We start from the raw sequence: 20,259 nt of genomic DNA, 5'->3' as shown, positions 1-20,259 counted from the left end.
CAAAATGTTTCCCATAAATTTTTTTTTTTTTAAATTAAATGAAAATCAATTTAGATAAAAACTATTTGTGAATTATAGATAGTTGAAAAAGCACTTAGTACCAACTTTCAAACAGCTACTCTTATCATCTTTAATTTAGTTCAAACTTTATTCCAAAATTTTGTGTTAATTTTATTATACCCTTACATGAAGAAATGTCAAATATAAAAGTCAATATATTTATTTTAGAAATTTCTGCTGGGTTCTGCTTTAAAGTTATTAGTTTGACGGCAATTATTATCTATGCATCAAAAGCCATAGTTAATTAAATAAGATTTTTTTTAATTATGTAACAGACTCACCATTATCGGTTGCTATTATTCTATTCTTTTACTATCATAATTGCAAATGATTTCACAAGGGTTTTTCATCATGACCTGTCATGCATCTTATTAGTTTTAACAAATCCTTTTGATTTCTATTAAATTATTATTGTTATTTTATATAATTGAAAAGAATTTCATAAATTATTGGTTAGGTATGATTCTATGAAGATCTTAGATTAGAGATTACATCTTTTAAGTCCTTTAATTAAGGGTAACAAGGTTACACGGCTGTTCATCCTTTGAGTGAAAATTTGCGTTTAGTTAGTTCCATTGCAATATTCTAATTTTATTTCATTTAACATGTAGTTTGAAATTTGTACATATGCAGGATTTAAAAAAATAAAAATCGACGAATTTAATATCAGATTAGATTGAATTTATTTGTGATATTTAATTTTAGACCATCGCACAACAATTGATGTTTCACCAAGTTAAATTAATTCTACGAATGGTACATCGCATTTCAACTGCTTAATACAGCTCGTTTATGCTATAGTATATTTCCCCATACATTGAACTGTTAAATGAATAACGTACCATCTCTTTTTTGGTTAGTTTTTATTATAATGTTGATGTGGTATGTACTACCTTTAGTCTGTTATCTTGATATATAGCTTTCAACATCAATATTGTTTAAATTTAAGAAATGTTGGCCAGCCAGTTACTAAATGAATCTTTTGTTTAAAATCAAATTATTTCTTGCCAATTGCTCTTCGTATTGATGTAGATAATCTTGAGAAAAATCTTGCTGTTAATCTAGGAAAGATGCTACGATTTATTGGGGAGGGAGGGGAGCCAAAAATTAAAACTTTTCAATAATTTTGACGGTATTTTCCATCTTGAAATTTACCTTCTTTTTTTTTTTTTTGTATGAGTGCTCCTTCAGCCTAAGGCCAGGCGTTACTTCACTTTTGATTGAGTGGTTCGATATTTTTAGTGGACTGTATTGAAATTAAGTGCAATGGAAATAAGGCATAAAGTAACAGAATGAGAATTTACTTACAATCTATATGTTGGTTGACCAAAAGAGCATATTAAATGTCAAATACTAAATCGTACCTACAGGATATGAAGGGTGGCCAAAACAAAACCATTATGGTTAAAGTGTTTTAATTAGTTTTGATTAGTAGTTTATGTAAACTGTAGATATGCAGATTAATGACGATGATGGATGGTGACGGTGTGAATCATATGTAGAAAAAAGGTGACTTACACATGCTACTTTCTTCTTCTCCACATCCCTCTATCTACACTCTCCTCGGCTGCCGGAGGGAACTTCGGAAATGTCGCTACTCACTCATGGATTTCCAGTGAATTAAAATGAAGAAAATATGCTGCTTTCCCTGAGAAAAATTACTCTTTCTCCACTGCCTCTGGCCACGGTTCCCTAGCGAGTGTTTTTGTTCTTTCGGCCACATGGAGGGCTGGTGTTACAATCGCAAGTAGCCATATGCTTATACCAGGCGTGGCCCTCCTTGTTTCTAGTCTTCCGTTTAAACCGAACAATTTTCTAACCTTTTTTTAGATAGCTGACAGGGATGACAGCCCCATCTCCTTCTTTATAAAGTTTTCCTTTTAGGAAACTAAGAATTAGACTTAATTAATTGTTATTCTGTAACAAATATCAGTTTATACCTTTGGTAATTTCCATTTTAATACACGTTAGTATACCCCAAATAAAGGAGCAATGGTCGTTTTTTTTAGTTTATGAAAATATAATAAAGTTTATTATAAACAATTTAGTTTATTCTTTTTTTTTTTTTTCATTCTATACTGAGTTAAAGAAATTGTGGCAACCGTTAAATAAATAAAAAAAGTCTGTGCTACTTAATTTCGTTGCATTGTGAATTAATGATAAATATTTTGTAATTATTATTGGCTTATCTCAAATATAAATATTTTTCTTTACTTGTATGATCTATCTCCTTTTTTTTTAAATATATATATTTGCTAATAGTCTTATTTTTTTATGTTTATACTAGTAATTATTTATATATCATGAAATAACTTTCTAGCTTGAATAAACGATTCAAAACGCTAAGCCTCACTAACATATAACGTGACTGAGCATAAACATGGCAGACTGTATGCGAGCTCACGATGTAGGCCGAAGAGCTTTCGTAGCAGAACCAAAAAGGTGCTCCGGCTCTTAAATATGGTCTCATAAATTGCAAAGTACATTCATCTCTGCCTTTCTTGAGAGCATTCGTTTTGTTTTTGTTCGGAAACACGTTTCTCCTTCATAAAAACAAGTTCTAATGTATGTAAGAGAGATTAGAGCGATAACACATGTCCGTAACCTAGGTGAATCGCTATGTTCTTGTATTATTATTGAAATAAGTTAATTTATTGAATTTTAGGTATTTTTCTCAAATACCTATCGTTAAATAGACAGATTAGCGAAAATATCCTTTTCCTTAAAAAAATCGATTTATTCAAATTAAGTCAGAATTGAACAGTATTAGGCTTCATGTTTAAATAAATTATTAATAAGTAAACATAATTTTTTTTTAATTATCACGGAAATATTAACGGTATAGGGTACTGTCTGCTTCGCTTTGACCTAATGCTTACCGATCATATTCGGAGGTATCCTCAGACAATCTTCATTTATGTTGAAAATTGTGTTCTATATCTCCTGGATTTATGCATTATTTTTAGGAAAAAGTAATTTTTAAAATAAAAAAATAGTATGCCCAAATTCAATTTTACCTTATTGTTAATTATATTATTTAATTTTTATTTAATTAATATATATTATTTAATTTTATTTAATAAATACTTATTGTTAATATTTACAGTGAGCGGAGATTCAAAAATAATTGAAAATTTTGCAATACGTACTTACACTGTCACTATAACAATCATAGCCAAGTTCGTCTCTTGTTTTTTTGGCAATAGGCATAAGGGGTTATGCTAGTTGAAGACTAAAATAAAAGATTACACTCAGGCCATATAATCCACTTTAATTTTACATTATCGGGCCCGATTAAAATAACGAATTGGAAGCTTCTTGCTTTCACTCTTATATTTATTATTGGAGGAATGATTTTACGAACGAAGCAAACGTATAAGGGTAGTATATGAAGTCAGTAAGTCGCCAATTTGACGGGCGCCCTAGAGATAAGTATACTGCATACAAATTTAAAAAATTACAAAGCTTAGGAAAAAATAGTTTTGTGTATAAGTTCTTTGGATTAAATGATAAATTTACGATGCAAAATATTTTAAATTGTTATATTTTTTGGGCATTTCAAAGTTTGAAATCCGTCAAATTGACAGGTCCCGTAAAACTAGTGTTAATAAAGAAAATTAAAACAAATATTTTACATGTATTATATATACTGTGAAAATCTAAAAGACAATTATAATACAGAAAAGAAATATTTGATTTTTACAGTAGGTTTTGATTTCAAAATATCACCAACCTATTGGCTTGGCTATTCAAAATGTATAGTGATCTAGAAGTATTTTAATTTTTTGGCTATGTACGATATTTGGTCTTATTTTCTACGTCATTAAAGATTATTCAGAATCACTTATCAAGCTGAATAATTTAAGAAAAGTGTCCATTGGCAAAGTAGGAGATTGTGAAAGTAAGTTCAAGGCCCTTATCAAGTGAGAATCAGCCCCCGGCCATTTGTAGCGAGTGGAGCTAAAAAGGTCATATCAATTGATCTTCTAAACATTGCACCTTTGTTGGGTACCGTTGCCTTCCAATCTCTAATTAACCTCACACTGGTGTGAATGACCGATCAAGGATATATATTGAAGTCGTTTGGGCAGTCGGTCTTCGGTTCCAATTCAGCAACAGTAAGAGGTTGGTTTTTTAAGATTGCTCATTGTCAGAAAAAATAATAATAATAAATTATATGAAATAGAGGTCAATTATTGAAATTCTATTGAATATAGTCCTATCAAAATGAGATCAAAACTTCGGGTTACAGACCATGATCGTTCCACTAAGTATTGTCATTCTTCTCTCCAATAGCATAGAAGCATGACACTTCAATGAATCTATGGCTCCAGGAATTGTCTTGAGGGGATGGAAAACAAAAAATGAAGAAAGGAATTCTGCTGTTTACATGGAACTGAACCACAATGACCTATACCTGTCAGGAAAATATGGAAAAGGTTTTGTGGAATTGAACCCAAACATTTTAGGTTTTATTTTTCCTTAATATCGAGGATATGACACACAATTATTCCAAACATTTAAAATTACGATGCTGAACAATGTGATTGCCATTTAAACTTTTACAAAGGCTATATTTATTATATTATCATAAGTATTACTATATAATATCATGAGTATGTATTCTATCAAAGTCGATGTTACTGATTAAAAGTTTAGTGTAATAATGGAGAGAAAACTTCTCCTGTATTGTCAGGGATGAAATTTCATATAAGGGTTTTAGTCCACTTTTCCCTCTTCCTCTAACAAGTTGTTATGGTATCCATATACTAACTAGGTCTATTAATCTACATTATATTAAAAACAGACTCTTTTCAAGATTTATGATAATCAATGAGTTGTTGATAAACGAAGATAAAAGTAAAAATTTATTTTATATATTTTTAGCTGCTAACATATATAAAAAAATAAAAACATTTCCTTGTCTGATCTCTAGTTTTAATCTTTATCTTTGCCACTGTTTCGGTACACTGAGAGTAGTATTTTACTTTCCATGCTAGGAAGTTGATACAACAAATTATTGAGGGGAAAAAAACGAAATATAAATTTTTTTCTCAAATTTTGACAGGATTTATCAAATTATTTCCTAGTCTTTGGGGTTTACTGGACATTCTTGGAAAAATGAATAAACAAATTCTGAGCATAATAACCCCTTTGATTTTTGTTTGACTATAGTTTTAGCATTTTGAAGTATGTTCTCAAATTTTCTGATTTTCAAATTATTAGGCGGATGTGATGAGATTCCCAATCCCTTCCTTAATGATACACCTGTGCCCATGCAGTAATTACTTGTTTTCTGTTACAGTATTGAAAACTGTCGGCGAGCCATGGAGCTTGCGAGGTCTCGTCTCGGTGTGCCTCAAGTTCTCCAACCTGAGTACTTAGCCTCTCCTCACTTGGATGAGCTATCAGGTATGACCTACCTGTCTTACTTTATGAAAGAAAGTAGTCCTGGTACCAGAGCCACTCTACGCTGGGTCAACTCACAGATTCCTGACAAGAAAGTCAAGAACTTTACTGTAAGTAGATATCAAATTTTCCAATATTTATACTGTCATATATAATACATAATATATATTATATTTGTTAAATACATTATTCAATAAAATATATTTATATAAGTTGACATTAGGATAACTATATGCAGATTAACTAAAATATATCTTCTTCACAATTTTTTTTCTTGATCTTCCTGCTTCAATAATAATTGCATATTATCGTTATTTTATTTTATTTTTTTTTGTAATTTCTAGACCGATTGGAAGGACGGTAGTGTCCTGTGTTCACTTACAAGTTCATTAGGTGCTCAAGCAAAATATCAAATCAGTAGTGATACCCACGTTTGGGAACAAAATTTGAATACAGGTAAATAAAAGATACAAATTATCTAATAAATGCTTAAATTAAATTAGAATTACAATACATGAATATGTTCAATAGGCTTAGAAGCTGGGCGAAAGTTAGGCGTTGAACCAATTCTGAGGGCAAAGGACTTATTGGACCCGCATGTCGAACATTTAGGTGTCATGGCTTATGTTGCTAATTTCCAATGGATTCCTCCTCGACCCCCGGCAACAACTATGGCACAAATATCTAGCTCTAGTCACACTACTAGAATATACCAACAGGTATGCTTTAATTTATAAATTATTTAATTTTTTTCCACTTTTTATGGTGTACGTTTAGCTAATAAGAAACATTACTTCAATAATTTTCTTATGAGATTGTGTGAATTTTAGTTTCCTTGAATTATTATTATTATTATTATTATTATTATTATTATTATTATTATTATTGTTATTATTATCATTAAAATATGCTCATGAAAGTGATAGGAAACCCTACAAGTGGCTTAAAGCAGTATTTAATAATGCAAAATAACATTTATTTATTTTTCTTATTAAAATCACCCAAATTCACTTTATTATTTTGTAACTCTTTTAGTTTTATAAATCAATCTTTAAAATACTCTTATTAACTATTATTTTAAGTTAGTGTTGACTATTGATAATTTTCTCTATTCTCCAAGAATATCATATATTATTTACTAGAACTTGGGTATATTTTTTCATTTTATTTTGTTTTTTTTGTTATTTAAATATAATTGAATCAAAGAGTGTTTCTATTTTATATATTAATTCAAGTAGATGCCTCATGTTTTTTGGTTTAAAAGTATCCAGTTGATTTTAAAGCATCCTTATTTTAAGTTAATTGACTTATTTTTATATAAGAACCTATAATAAAATTGGGAGTTGTATCAACATTCTTGATTTTTATTTCATGCATTATAAAGTAATTTCTTACTATTATTATTGTATAAGGTAATCATTCTCTTTTTAAATTGTCAAATTATATCCTAAATTTTACATGACTTTCACATTGATGCTATAATTATAAAAATTACTATGGCTAAGATAAAAGGATTTACGCAAGAAGAACAGCTCAATAACTTCTAATAGTATCCCTTATTTTCACTTAAACACAATGCTTAAAGATACCACTTTATTTTTTGTTGTTTGTTGTTGTTTAGACAGTGAAAACATTTAGCTCTTTTCACTTTCCATTGTAGTGCACTGGCAGAGTGTGAAATGGTAAGTGCAGAGAACCGTTAAAGAGAGTGATCCAAGCGGAAACCCATTAAAATACTACTCTCAGGCTTACAGAATCTGAATATTAATGTGTGAATATTTCAGATATCGTTAATAATTAATTACTGATCTTCTGTTTAAATAACATTGCATCTGCCGGAGAAATAATTTCTAATTAAATATGTTTTTTATATGGGTTTTTACTTTCTTCATTTAATTCTCAATTGTGAAAGTCTTTATTGTGGAGAAATGTTATTATATATTTAAACAATCTTATGAAGAGAGATGTTTGGATTGTATAGTATATTTATGAAGAGCGAACTATGAAAAGTTCTTGTAATTTTATGATAAGTGAAGACAATGAGATAGTAATTTTTTTTTTTTTTTAGCAGACAAACAAATATCTCTCTGCGTTATTGAATTCAGGAGCAATTAAATCTATTTTTATTCTTAAGACATATCTTAAGATTTTGAGTGTATATGAGTAAACTGTTCCCTTCAATTCCGTTAATGATGAAAACGAATTAATTCATGGTTTATTTTTTTTTTCTCTTTATGGTTTAGGTAAACTAAAAAGGAAAGTTTTTGTTAATAATTTTAATTTTGTTGCATACAAATGTTTTAGGTAAAAAAGAAAAGTGAAGGAAAGGTTAAATTTTTTTTTCAATTTTATCTCATGACTTATGACTCCATAAAGATTTGTAAAATATATGTATACTTTTTATTAATTTTATCATTCCGGTATTTTTATGCCTCAATGATGCTAAGAATACTTGCACGCTTTAAACCTTTTTTTACTTCTTATTTTTACGTATTTTACTAAATAAATTTTTATTTTTTTATTATAATATTAAAAGTTTATATTTTACTATTGTGCAAAACAAAATCCTTTTCTTGCTCATGAACAACACTTAGTGAACCTATAATTTATAAATTAAGGAGTGATTAATTTTTAATAATCCTATAATATATTAATTCACTAATGTTTATATAACTATTCTGTTTTGTTTTTTAGACAACAGTAAAAATTGACTTCCTAACTGATCTTGATCCTAAACTGATCAGTGCAGAAGTTATAGCTCCAGAAGGTGAAAAACTAGATTGCCGATTATTACTTAACAGCACTGGTGGTAAAGCAGTTTTCACTCCAAATAGGGTTGGAATGCATGAGGTAATCATACTTTGAATATAAAGTTTATTAAAAAATGTGTTAACATTATTATTCAGTATTACTTATTGATTTAAATATTAATTCCTGTTCTATTTTTTTTTTTTATTCCTAGATAAATATTTATTATGACAAAGATTTAGTGAAAGGAGCACCTATTCACATTCGAGCGATGCCTGAACTAACAAATATTACATATACTGGAATGGAGCCATGTGCTGTTGGTTCTATCGTTGAAGTTGTTGTACGTATAAACTCTATTGAACTTTGAATTGTATTTGAGTTTTAACTTGCACATAAATAAAAAGTTATATGATCATAAATATATAAAGTGAATTTAATGTTTAGAAGTATTCTATTTCAATTTAAAAAATGCCTACATATTTTTTATTATAGTCAAAGAAATTCGGCTATCAGTGCTTATTTACTGTTGCGATTCAAAGGTGAACTACATTTTTCCTCATTTATATGTATCATTTATTATTTTATTTTTTTAGGTACATAATTTGGTGAAAAGGTTATTTTATTTTTATTTTTTTGCAATATCAATTGATTACAATGAAACTAAAAATCTAATAATTAAAAGAAAGAGTTGAAAGACAACATATATATAACTGAATCAACAGCTCAATAAATAAGACCTAAAATATCTAGATAATTTAAATAAAATGAGTGAATAATATTCTGATTATGAATGAATAATTGTAGGAGTTCAATTATATTATATGGAAATAAACAAAAAGATTAAATATGAAATAATTCTAAATTATTTATTTTATTGATTTATTTTTAGATTATGGTCATATTTCTTGTTATAATCTATTGCTTTATTGTTTCTTCATAAGGATTATAAAACGACAACTAGTTCTGTTATTCATGAACAAATCATTCTGATTAAAATAATTAAAAATAAAACTTATTCTTCCAATAGAATTACTTTTTTATCTATTAATTAAGTTATCAGTTCATAATGAATATAGATTAACTTGAATGAACATGTATTATTATATCTCATTATTGTTTTATTCAGACATTTGTGGTTGCTAATTTTGAATTGTTCCAGGTGAACTCAAACACAAATGGTACTGGTGCGGGACAGGTTGAGGTGATTGCTGAGTCACCAACAGGTCGCCTACTTGATTGCCCAGTAAGCCAAAAAGGTGGAGTCTTCTCTGCCACTTTCCAGCCTGATGAACCTGGAGAATGGAGTATACAGGTCATTAAATAAATTCTTATGAACTGAACTAAGTAATCATATTTTATCATGGATTAGGATTGTACATTAAAAAGTGTTCCATATCCCTTTTGTTTAAAATATCTGTTGTTGGTATATCGATGCTAAAAATTACAAATGTAAAAAAATGAAAAGGATGTCTAAAAAAAAAATTATAATATTTTTGGAAGTTAATACTTAATATATTTTTTTAAAAATAGTCTTATCTCAACACTAAGAAAACTCTACAAATGACATAAGAACATGAAATTTGTTAAATAAATAAAATTTATTTTCTTTATGTGAAGATATTCTCTTATTTTTACTAAAATTTCTATTATGCTATTTTTATAATCCACTTATCAATATTTATTATTAATAGATATTTAACTATTTGATTAACATTGGTGCATTATTATTAAAGTAATACAGTTAAAACTTAATCAAATATCTATTTCAGGTCCGTCATTCAGGAAATCCTATACATGAAGCTCCTTATACATGTTTTGTCTTTGATCCAAATGGAATAAAGGTATTTTTCTAAAATTTATTTATAAATCTTTATCTATTAAATATAAAAAATTGACTATTAGTGGTGAATCTTCTAAAATTAATGATACAATAATGCTGTTGCAGAAATGAGGGAGTTGTTTTATTGTATTAAGTAATTTAAATGTATAATTGAAAAGTTTTAAGTAATGATTTTAAGAATTCATATTGATTTATATTTAAATACATTGGATGCTTTAATGTTATTATTAAATAATAAATTCTCTTATATACCTAGTTTAGTTATTAAACTACATTTGTGACTTTTCCTTCTTTTTTTTTTTTTTTTATTTATGCAGTTAATGTTCCTATTTAACTTTCATGTGATGTAATTTATCATTCTGATCAATGGACTAAAATGGTAATTTCTTAGTTCGTCTTAACTGGTATAAATATATTGTCATATTTCATAATTTCTCAAGATCTTCATATACTTAGAGAGCAACTACATTTGATGTAATCATCTGATTTTTTTAAAAATATGGTGCTGTCCAGAAATCTTACAACTTTCCCTTACTGCTCTACTTTGAGTAGAAATTAATTTCTACCCAAGTAGCACAAATTTCATAACAGCAATTTCTTTGTTATCATATGCCATTTTGAAACTTGGCATTTATGCCTTATCACACTATCCTCACTTATTTTAATAAGGATTAGACCCAATTAATATTAAATTATTGTATTGTTCATTGGTATAACAAGTGTAATCAAATTCATTTTAGCCGTTTTCAAGCAATTGTAAGAAAATATAAAATTGATTATATAAAATAGTACTTCCGGTATATCAATTTCAGCAAAAATTTAAGACATCCCAGGCATCTACCTATCTTAAAGTAGTAATTTCAGTTTGTAGAACTTTTCATTTTTGATCTGCCAAAACACAAACCATTTTGTGAGACTTATTTATTTGGTTAATTAGTCTCAGGTGACCTTAAAACTATTAGAAACTCGGATTTAAAATTTTTCAAGGTCTTTGTGTTGCTATCTCCTTAAGTTATTGGTACCTAGTTGAAAGTAAATAATAGTTAATATTTTTGTTCAGGCTTATATATATCACTACTTTGCTTTGATAGTGTGATGCAATTTAAAAAAAAAAAGTTTTGGTTTTATTTAGAATTACACATATTTCAAAGATAGTACTGTAGACTTTGACTGCTTTCTCTTCTGAGATTATCCTACTCACTATTCCAAAGCTATTAGAATTGTCACAAAGTAACTTCTGCCTATGGTGCAGTCTATGAAATACATAAAACACACAATAATAGACTTTTTCTCAGATGTGCTTCTATAAAAGTGAATCAGCAATATAAGGATAATTTAATTTAACAATATAATGATTTGAATTCAGATTAATTTTATCTGTGATGAATTGTTACGAAAAATATATTATTATTTATTGATGAATTTAAATTAAAATTGAGTATATTTTATGCTGCTATATTTAACTTCATGACTATGAACTATGTGACAGCATATTTTGAGTATTGTGTTATTGAACCACTGTATAAACATATTTTTATTGTAAAATTGAAATAAAATCAAAGCACGATTTGTCAGAATTTGTACTTTAGGTAGTATCATCTAACTTTTAAATATTTTTTTTTTAATAAACTTCTTAACACAACTTTTAACAACAGAATTCATTTATCTGTTAATGAGTTAATTTATCTCTTTTTATAGTGCTAAATTTAATTAGAAGACCTAGATTTTTTAAATAGTAACTATCAGATTATAGAGTAATTTATTTTTTATAAAATAGATTGTAAATTGAAAGGTCTGAATACATTTAATATTCTTTGACTACTTATTGAATATATTATAAATTATAATTATTTATTTAATTGCTATCCAAGATGAGTTTTGAATTTTATTAAGTGTATGTATATAAGAGTTTGAATCATTGTTGGCTTCTATGGATTTTGATCACAACGTTAAATTAAACAATTTAAACATAATTAAACCCGTACAATAGGAAAATTAACTAATTAACTATATGGCAAAATATCAGTTAATTATGCATTCTGTTCCAGTTATTATGTTTTATTAATTAGTTACTTGATTGGTAAATAATAATCTCACTTGAAATAAATAAATAATCTCATTAGATTAGTATGGATATGATGCAACCATCTTGAATCTAAACAAATTAATTTGGATTATAAGAATAAGAGTTTAATTTCAATTATTTAGAAGAACTGCAGTGTAGGTAAACAATACAAAATATTTATTCAGTTATTGAATTTACAAAACAGTTAAGAATACATAGGTTTTTACATAAAGTATTTTTTTACTACCAAAACTTTCCATATTAAATAATAGGGATGTTTAAATTAAAGCTCAGAGGATTAAGTTTTTAATTATAATAATTGTATGACAACATAATTAATCATGGATATGTTGGTACTACTGTCTCAACTACCAGTAGCCATTGGAATATTCCACTATTAATGTGACTATTAAGTTAGTTCTGATGTTAATTTTATTTAAATTTATGGAAAATATTACTCTCAATTGGGATTTAAAGCCTTTAATTTTTTAAAACTTTATTCAGTTTGTATCTAATATTTTGCTGTCCCAAATTAATTAAAAAATTTTAAGTTTGTAAATTTAATTGTTAGTCTTTGTATTTAAATTATCAAATGGTTCAAAGTTCACCATTTCTTTCCTCTTTTATTGATTATATTACATTTAACCTTTTCTGAAGAAATAAACACATTACAAATATGAAGGTATAAAAACTATGTGTTTATTAATCATTAATTTTATATTTAATTATAGTTATCAGTTTGTTATTCATATTTAATAAATAATGTTCTGTTTTCAGCTTCTAGGCATAGATACTCCAGCTATACCACATAGTATACACAACTTCACATTAGATGCTACGGGGACGGGAGGTCTTGGTCAAATTACTGTAGATATTGTCCGAGATCGCCAGTCTATGCCACATACAATCCAGAAGATATCTGATGCTACTTATAATGTATCCCTCCACACACATAAGCCTGGAAAGTACAGAATATATGTTTACTTTAATGGACAACAAGTCAAAGGTATTTATTTAGCTTATAAGTTATTAAACTTTATCCTTTTGTCTTGGAAGCTAAAAGTTTCTATTTTCTTACATTTTCAATGAATTTTCCTCATAATAGTTTGTTTTAATTTTAATTACTTTATTTTGTATTATTATCTATTTTGATTTTTTTTTTATTAGTATGGTGAAGGGTTACTTAAGAGGTGTTTAAGAACTTTTTTTTATTAAAAGTTAAATTAACTCGCTATCTTCATCCATCTGATCTTATAATGATGATGACCCGCTGGGTTGGGAGTATAAAAAGGGTGTATTTATCTCTTTTCCAAGTTGAATTTTGTCACTGTGAAATAATTAAATCTATATAAATGACAATAATATTATAAAGAGCATTTACTTTTAATTGATTATTGTTCACTTTGATTTTCCCTCACTTAATGGAAAGAAGACCTTGTAATTCTAGATTGGACCAAAAACAATTGTACTCATTTTACTTTATTGTTTAAACGATTGCTGACCATAATATCATTCTGAGAAGTTAATCTTATTATGGTGGGGCCAGAGTTGAATATTTTTAATTAAATGCACATTTATTATTAAGTCATTGAAGTTTAATCGATCGATCAATAGGTCCTCTTATTTATATCTTTACTTAATGTTTCACATCCTAATCTTATGCTTCTCAAGTTCAGAAGATTTACTGTTGAAAACAAAGCTCCCCTTCAAAGTGTATTAATTTTTCTTTTTGGTGGGGAGAGTTACTTTATTATTTGTCATAGACGAAACAGGGCTGCCCTCAGGAAGGGTCAAATTTTTCCAAATTGAAAAACTTTTTAAATCTATAACAAATAATATTACCTTGTTTAAAGAGAGAAGAAAGTGTTTTATATTGAGTCTAGGATAGCATGAACATTGATTTATCTTGGACTAATTTATTCAAACTTTCACAGTAAAGACAATAAGACAGTAAGTTTGGTTGTAAATAAGTATTTTTGTAAATAAAAAATAGTTCAAACTCAACGAGTGTTATTATCGACATTTTACTTAAGTAATTATTATTAGTTTGTACTATTAATCTAATAATTTCTATCTCAAAGTCTCTCCTTCCCGTTTTAAGCTAATATTTCAAAAGTGATATAGGGCTGTCGCTCTCCATGGGTTTAGGCGGGGCAGGTCTGGCAGGGAAGGATTGCCTTTTTTTGTGTTATGATCTCCTCTTGTCAGATTGTGACATGTCGTACATCGACCAACCTACTCGCTATAATTGTCTGTTTGAAAAATCAGATAAGTAAGGCTACCTTGAAGGGCGGGAGTGGAGGGTTTCATGCCGTTTTTCAATTTCAGGGGCTTTTTAAATATTGCTCTATCTCAAAGTCTCTTCTTCCCATTTTAAACTAATATTTCAAAAGTGATATAGGGCCGTCGCTCTTGAAAGTAATTTTTTGAAAAAATTGTTTTATATTTTATGTTATACAATTAACTTTTTTTATTATAATGCAGTAGTAAGATTCTTTTTTGAGTAATCACCATTACCCCCAATATTATTTTGTCCCAGGTCTGAACTCTACTTATGGTGGGCCTGTATCCTGGGTTCTGTAATTCTTAACCATTGAAATTAAATTATATTTGTCTTAAAGTTTAGAATAGTTTTTATTGATGTCTTGGCTTATTGCTCTGTTACGAAAGAAATTCATTCAGTTGACAGAAAATATTTGTTTGTTCTCTGTGTAATAAATATAAAATTTGGAAGTTTTTTTTTATACTAATAAAAGTAACCAATTTTCTAGGAAGTCCTTTCCCATTGAGGGTAGGAACAAGGGAGCAAATAAGAGCAGAGCGACACAGTATGTTTATTTTTCTCAACTTCTATATAATTATCATATATTTACATATTTTTTAATAATATTTGCTGTATTTTTGACAGATTCCGCATATACAAAAGCTGTAAATAACAACTTTCAAGGTATTTAAAATTTATGTATTAAATATATACATTTTTATAAATTCAAGTGAATATGTTTCACAGTATTTCGATGTATGATGTTTTAACTGTTTATTCAATTTGTTGACATGATAGAGTCTATGAGGTCGTCACATTCCTCATTTACTCGAGTTGCATCTCCTATCAGGAACTTCAGCTCTCCAATTCTTTCTCAGAGTCCAAGCCCTCTTCACAGTCCAGTGTATCGAGCTAGTCCTCTTTCCAGTCCTACCACTGGTAAATATTGATTTTTTGTAGTTAATATATTTGTTACATTATTTTTTCTCATTGCCCATTTATGACATTTTAATGTATTTACCATCTGAATATACTTTTATATAAACTGTTTATGGTTATTGTTCAAAAATCTTCTAGGTTGTGTTATCATTTAATTAATAAGACGAAAAATCAGATCATTCAATTTTGAAACATTTATAATGACGTTACCAAATTAGAGAAAGTTCCAAGTATTTATGACTGATACTCGAGTATCAAATATCGATATTTAGCTAACAGATGTGCTGAAATTAATCGATTGCATGTCACATTGATGAAATCAGTAATAAGCTTATTTTTAGTAACATTCTACCCTGCATTTATATAATGCTTTCTTCAACAGAATGCTTAAATTGTAAAACATATAACATAATGCTGTTTTCAAAAATTTTTGTGTTTATTTATGGAGAGCATCCCCTATCCTGGCTTTGCTAAGACTTTGGACAAATATTTTTTGGTGAATAGTCTTTAGTATTTCAGAATGTGATGAGAGAGAAATACTTTATTCATCCACGGTGCACAAATACATCAGGTTGCTACATTACACAGCATACTAATTAATCCGTGATCGGACATATATAAATTACAAATAATTATATATCAATAGAAAAAATAAATTAATAGGACTTCTTCTGAATGAGTTTTATTTCGAGTTCTGTCTCCTATTAATACCAAAATGATTTGATTTTTAAGATTTACACTGTCCAATTTATTGAGTCATGGATGTACCATCATATGACTTCTTTCTGATAGTCCAATAAAGCCTGGTGAATTTTGACCATTTAACCTATTTAAGTTATTTTAGTGAAGGTACTTCTTGTTTTGTTAATCATTATTCTCCCAATAGATTGACATTTATTGTTAGAACTTTATTCCTTTGAGTCATATTGTGGAGTCATAAACCCTAAAGCTCTTCCTCAATAAACAATCTCTCTAAGGCAAACAGTTTTATATATTTATTTTTTTAATTCAGACTGGTAGTTCCTATAATAAATGTGTTCAAACAACAAACTCTTCAGCTTTATATATTAGCTGTATATGTTGGGAGGTTTTATTATTGCCAAACCTTCCAAGGTCCATGAAGATATTATAGTTAAATTTTGTTGAAGATTGATGTAATTAACATGTTAGTAGTCCTAACAAAAAATGAGCTGCTCTTTTATATAACAGTATGATAACTCAAAAAATACTGATCCCTAAATAAGAACATTCTAAAATGTTGATATTTTTAATCATATTTTTATGATGTTCTGAAAATATTTTATACATAGAAAACACATTTCAGTCGATGAATCTGTTGTCCAATTTGAGGATTAGCAGAATAGAATGACTGTATGATCTTATGTCAAGTTCAATGTCAAGAATGTTGTTGCTTTTTTTTTTTTAATTACTACATTTATATCATGACACATAGGATTAAATTAGTGTAGAATTAGAATTTGCCCCAAAATGACATTAATTGAATTGTCAGGATCTGCTGACCAGAATGTCTTTGAAGTATTGTAACCAGCAATCATAAATAGTAACATTTATAAAATTAAAGGCATGTGTATGAATTTGTACCTTAGTAAAAGAAGACCAATGCCCATTTCATTAATTTTGAGAAAAAGCAGTTTTAGCACAAATTGGCCTTTTTTTAATTGTAGATTTGACATTGGCCCTTTGAAAAATCCTTCAACTTGAAATCTAATAAGAACATTGGCCTTAATTTTATTTATTATTACTGCATTTTCATATTAATGAACAGCATAAACACAAAATTGGTATATTCTGATATTGGTCTTTCTTTTATCAAGGTACAGAAATATATTCTCTGTTATATTGTAGTTTTTTAAAAACTTTTTCTTCTCTAATGATCAAAGAAACTTAGTGGAATTGCATTAATTGTCAATACTTTAAAAAAATATGTTCATTTACTGTATTTATTATTTCAATATCGCTTTCATAAGGAGTTCGTTTTATTTTTATTCAGGGTAGCATTATTCATAATTTATTGTCGTTAATTTTTTTTTTTTCATAGCCTCTTATTGTAACTTTAATTATATCCCTCCGATATTATTAGGAACTGAAATACTGGATGATATGGTTGTAAAAATATCACCTATTTAACTATTTATAAATTCAAATTTTCACTTTATAATTATATGCTACTTAAAGTACAAGATATATTTATACTTGCTTTCAGGTCAAATGAATGGTTATACCTCTGCAAGAGAAACTAGTCTAAGGGAAACAAACCTCAGGGAAACCAACTTGAGGGAAACTCAGACTGAAAGAACTGAAAGAATCCATTCATATCATTCCAGTTCGACCATGTCTCCAATATCTATACCAGTACACCATGAAAATGGTTTATTGAAAATCCAGTCACCACTTCACTCACCAGGAATGAGGAAGTCCCCTAGTCCTTTACATAGCCCTCTTCAACGCCACAGCCCTTCTCTACACACCTCAAACTACATCAATTCTGTTGATTCGTCATCTAGTGTTAAAGGTTGGCTATACATCCATGTTTTTATTTAAATACTAAATCGTAACTTCAAATTAATTTCTTTTCAATTAATTAAGGTTCTGGGTTTCATTGCTACAATGCGTTTATATTATAATTATAATTTTGATAAATAAAGGCGCTTGCTATAGTCAATCAAAGTTAAGTAATGTTGAGTGTAGTAAGCACTTGTATAGGTGGTCTCCAATATGGATGACCACTCACAATAAACGCTTTTCCCCCTTCACATGTATGTAAGTATCCTTACTCTTGTATACAAATAGTAGTTCTCTTACTGATGTTAATAGATTGTATAAACATGATATTGCAGTGTGTATTATTTCCTATTATGAGTTGTCTCATAGTTGGTGTAATAACCCGAACTAGACTAAAGTACACATTACAAGTTATCACGTATTGCCAGTAATTTTAATCTATAGCTCCTTATTGTAGTACATATTAAAATGGTTTTTACTCCCCTCAAACCAGTTCTTCCTCACACATTCCTATTACCTATTCACGAGTATTTTAATTGATTAAAATTAAATTTTATTATTAATTACTTATTTTATGGAATTATCTACTTTATGTAAAATTGTATGGCTTAATTTAATAAATTATTCATTTGTTGTAATTTTTATTTCTAGTTCTATCATCCCATCTGAATAAGCGGAAAGATTCATGGGAAAACAATGATAGTCATTTTCCTGAAGGTGATTTCTCAGATATATGTTTTCAAATTTTGTAACTAATTTAGTGCCAATATTCACAATTTAATTTCCTTTTATAGGTTCAAAAGTTTTTGGAAAGGCCTTGCAACTCATTCCGTTGAACAGAACATCAACTTTAGTATTAGATACCGATGCACCATTGAATCAAATTAATGTCACAGTCACACGTAAGATCTTATTTTCACATTTATGAATGTAAGTGTACAATAAAATTTACTTTGTTTCTACATTATTGTTCATTTCTGCAGCTCCATCCAAAAGTCCAATTCCTGTGAAAATGTCACGCAGTAATGGACAGCATGTAAATATATACTTTACTGCTACTGAGATCGGAGAACATCTTATTGATGTTAAGATTAAAGACCATAGAATTAATGGTGCTCCATTTAGGTAAGATATTTATAAATTGCTGTTATCATGAAATAAGCATTCAAAAGATCTTTGGTTTAATTTTAAACTATTTTTATTTAACAGAAGTCACGCTTATAACACACAAGCCATTAAAGTTGGGAAGATGCCTAATGGTGTTGTAGGACAACCAGTTGAATTTGAAAGTGAGTAATTTCTTTTATACATCATAATATACACTTGATCCCATAAGTAGTAAACTTCCATGCATTGTTATATTGTCTGGTGAGAAAGACAAATGCAAACATATTTTATGTAGTTAGTTGTCTTTCATATATTTTTCTTGACTCAATAATAAATTCAAAACTAGCCACTAATTGTAGATTCCAGACACTAAATCCTGTGTGCTCAGTGCTATTAAAACTATGCTGTTGTTTAAAACTTGTATTTTTTTGAGTTGAAAATATTTATCAGATGTCAAAACTAGAAACTTCCAGTTTTATATTTAGAGATCTGATATTGATAAATCCCATTCTGGGTAAATTTGATAAATTTAAATATTAGCTTATCACAAATGGTAATGCAATTGTTAGAGGTCAGTGTTTTGGACATCAGATGTTGATATTTATAAAATTCATTTCAGAAAATTATTTTGAAATAAAAAAACATCTTTCTGTGTACCATATAATATTTCTTTTTATTGATTGTTCTTAGTTGATGGATCCAGTGCTGGAAGTGGTAACTTGGAAATCCTTGTCAATGGAGGGCATGTCACAAGTTTTGTTAGGAATCTCGGCAACCAAAGATTTCTTGCTTCTTTTGTTCCTCATGAGAATCTAAGTCATCATGTAGAAATGAAATTCAATGGAGAGCCTGTGCCAGGTAAGAGATAGTATAATGTATACAAATTTGGACTAAACATTTTTAAGCTTGTGATAATCTATTATATTTCTTTTTGTTTACAAAGATTTTTTTTAATGAAGTTTCATAGGCCTAAGATTAATGTCATATTATTATAACAGAAAGTTAAAAAAAAAAGTCAAAACCAATAATCTTATTATAATCTTTTAACTCATTTATCAGAGTGATATACTCAACGAAACTCAGTAGAATAATGATCAAAGCAAATTGCCTTACTAGTCATTGTAGTCAAAAATAATGCAATTTCCCTGTGGAATCTTTTTCAGATGTAAATATTCATTTAAATGAGTGGTATAATATGGCCGATACCAAAAAAGTATTTAGGAATGTTAAATAAAATAGAAAGATTTATTACCATTAATTTTGGATATTATCATTATATGTTTACTTTTATTGCGTACTGAT

At 28.1% G+C, this 20,259-nt stretch overlaps 1 protein-coding gene across 1 annotated transcript in view; it reads left to right on the top strand.

The window, feature by feature from the left end:
* Nucleotides 1–20,021, top strand: part of LOC136797244 (filamin-B-like) — a 134,894-nt gene extending 114,873 nt beyond the window's left edge. The window contains exons 4-21 of the mRNA XM_067053265.1: nt 5,366–5,579; nt 5,814–5,925; nt 6,001–6,188; nt 8,164–8,319; nt 8,432–8,560; nt 9,380–9,532; nt 9,990–10,061; nt 12,903–13,131; nt 14,897–14,953; nt 15,034–15,072; nt 15,187–15,327; nt 17,552–17,860; nt 18,502–18,567; nt 18,645–18,752; nt 18,834–18,975; nt 19,060–19,139; nt 19,648–19,815; nt 20,017–20,021. Of these exons, the coding sequence (XP_066909366.1) occupies nt 5,366–5,579; nt 5,814–5,925; nt 6,001–6,188; nt 8,164–8,319; nt 8,432–8,560; nt 9,380–9,532; nt 9,990–10,061; nt 12,903–13,131; nt 14,897–14,953; nt 15,034–15,072; nt 15,187–15,327; nt 17,552–17,860; nt 18,502–18,567; nt 18,645–18,752; nt 18,834–18,975; nt 19,060–19,139; nt 19,648–19,815; nt 20,017–20,021 (2,368 nt within the window). The remainder of the gene's footprint in view (nt 1–5,365; nt 5,580–5,813; nt 5,926–6,000; nt 6,189–8,163; nt 8,320–8,431; nt 8,561–9,379; nt 9,533–9,989; nt 10,062–12,902; nt 13,132–14,896; nt 14,954–15,033; nt 15,073–15,186; nt 15,328–17,551; nt 17,861–18,501; nt 18,568–18,644; nt 18,753–18,833; nt 18,976–19,059; nt 19,140–19,647; nt 19,816–20,016) is intronic.
* Nucleotides 20,022–20,259: the final 238 nt, after the last annotated feature.

This window comes from Halyomorpha halys, unplaced genomic scaffold (genome assembly GCF_000696795.3).
Source record: "Halyomorpha halys isolate HHAL.00 unplaced genomic scaffold, Hhal_1.1 Scaffold116.1, whole genome shotgun sequence".
NCBI classification, from domain to species: Eukaryota; Metazoa; Arthropoda; class Insecta; order Hemiptera; family Pentatomidae; genus Halyomorpha; species Halyomorpha halys.
The sequence above is the reverse complement of the archived record's forward strand: the minus strand, read 5'-3'. Positions and strand labels throughout refer to the sequence as shown.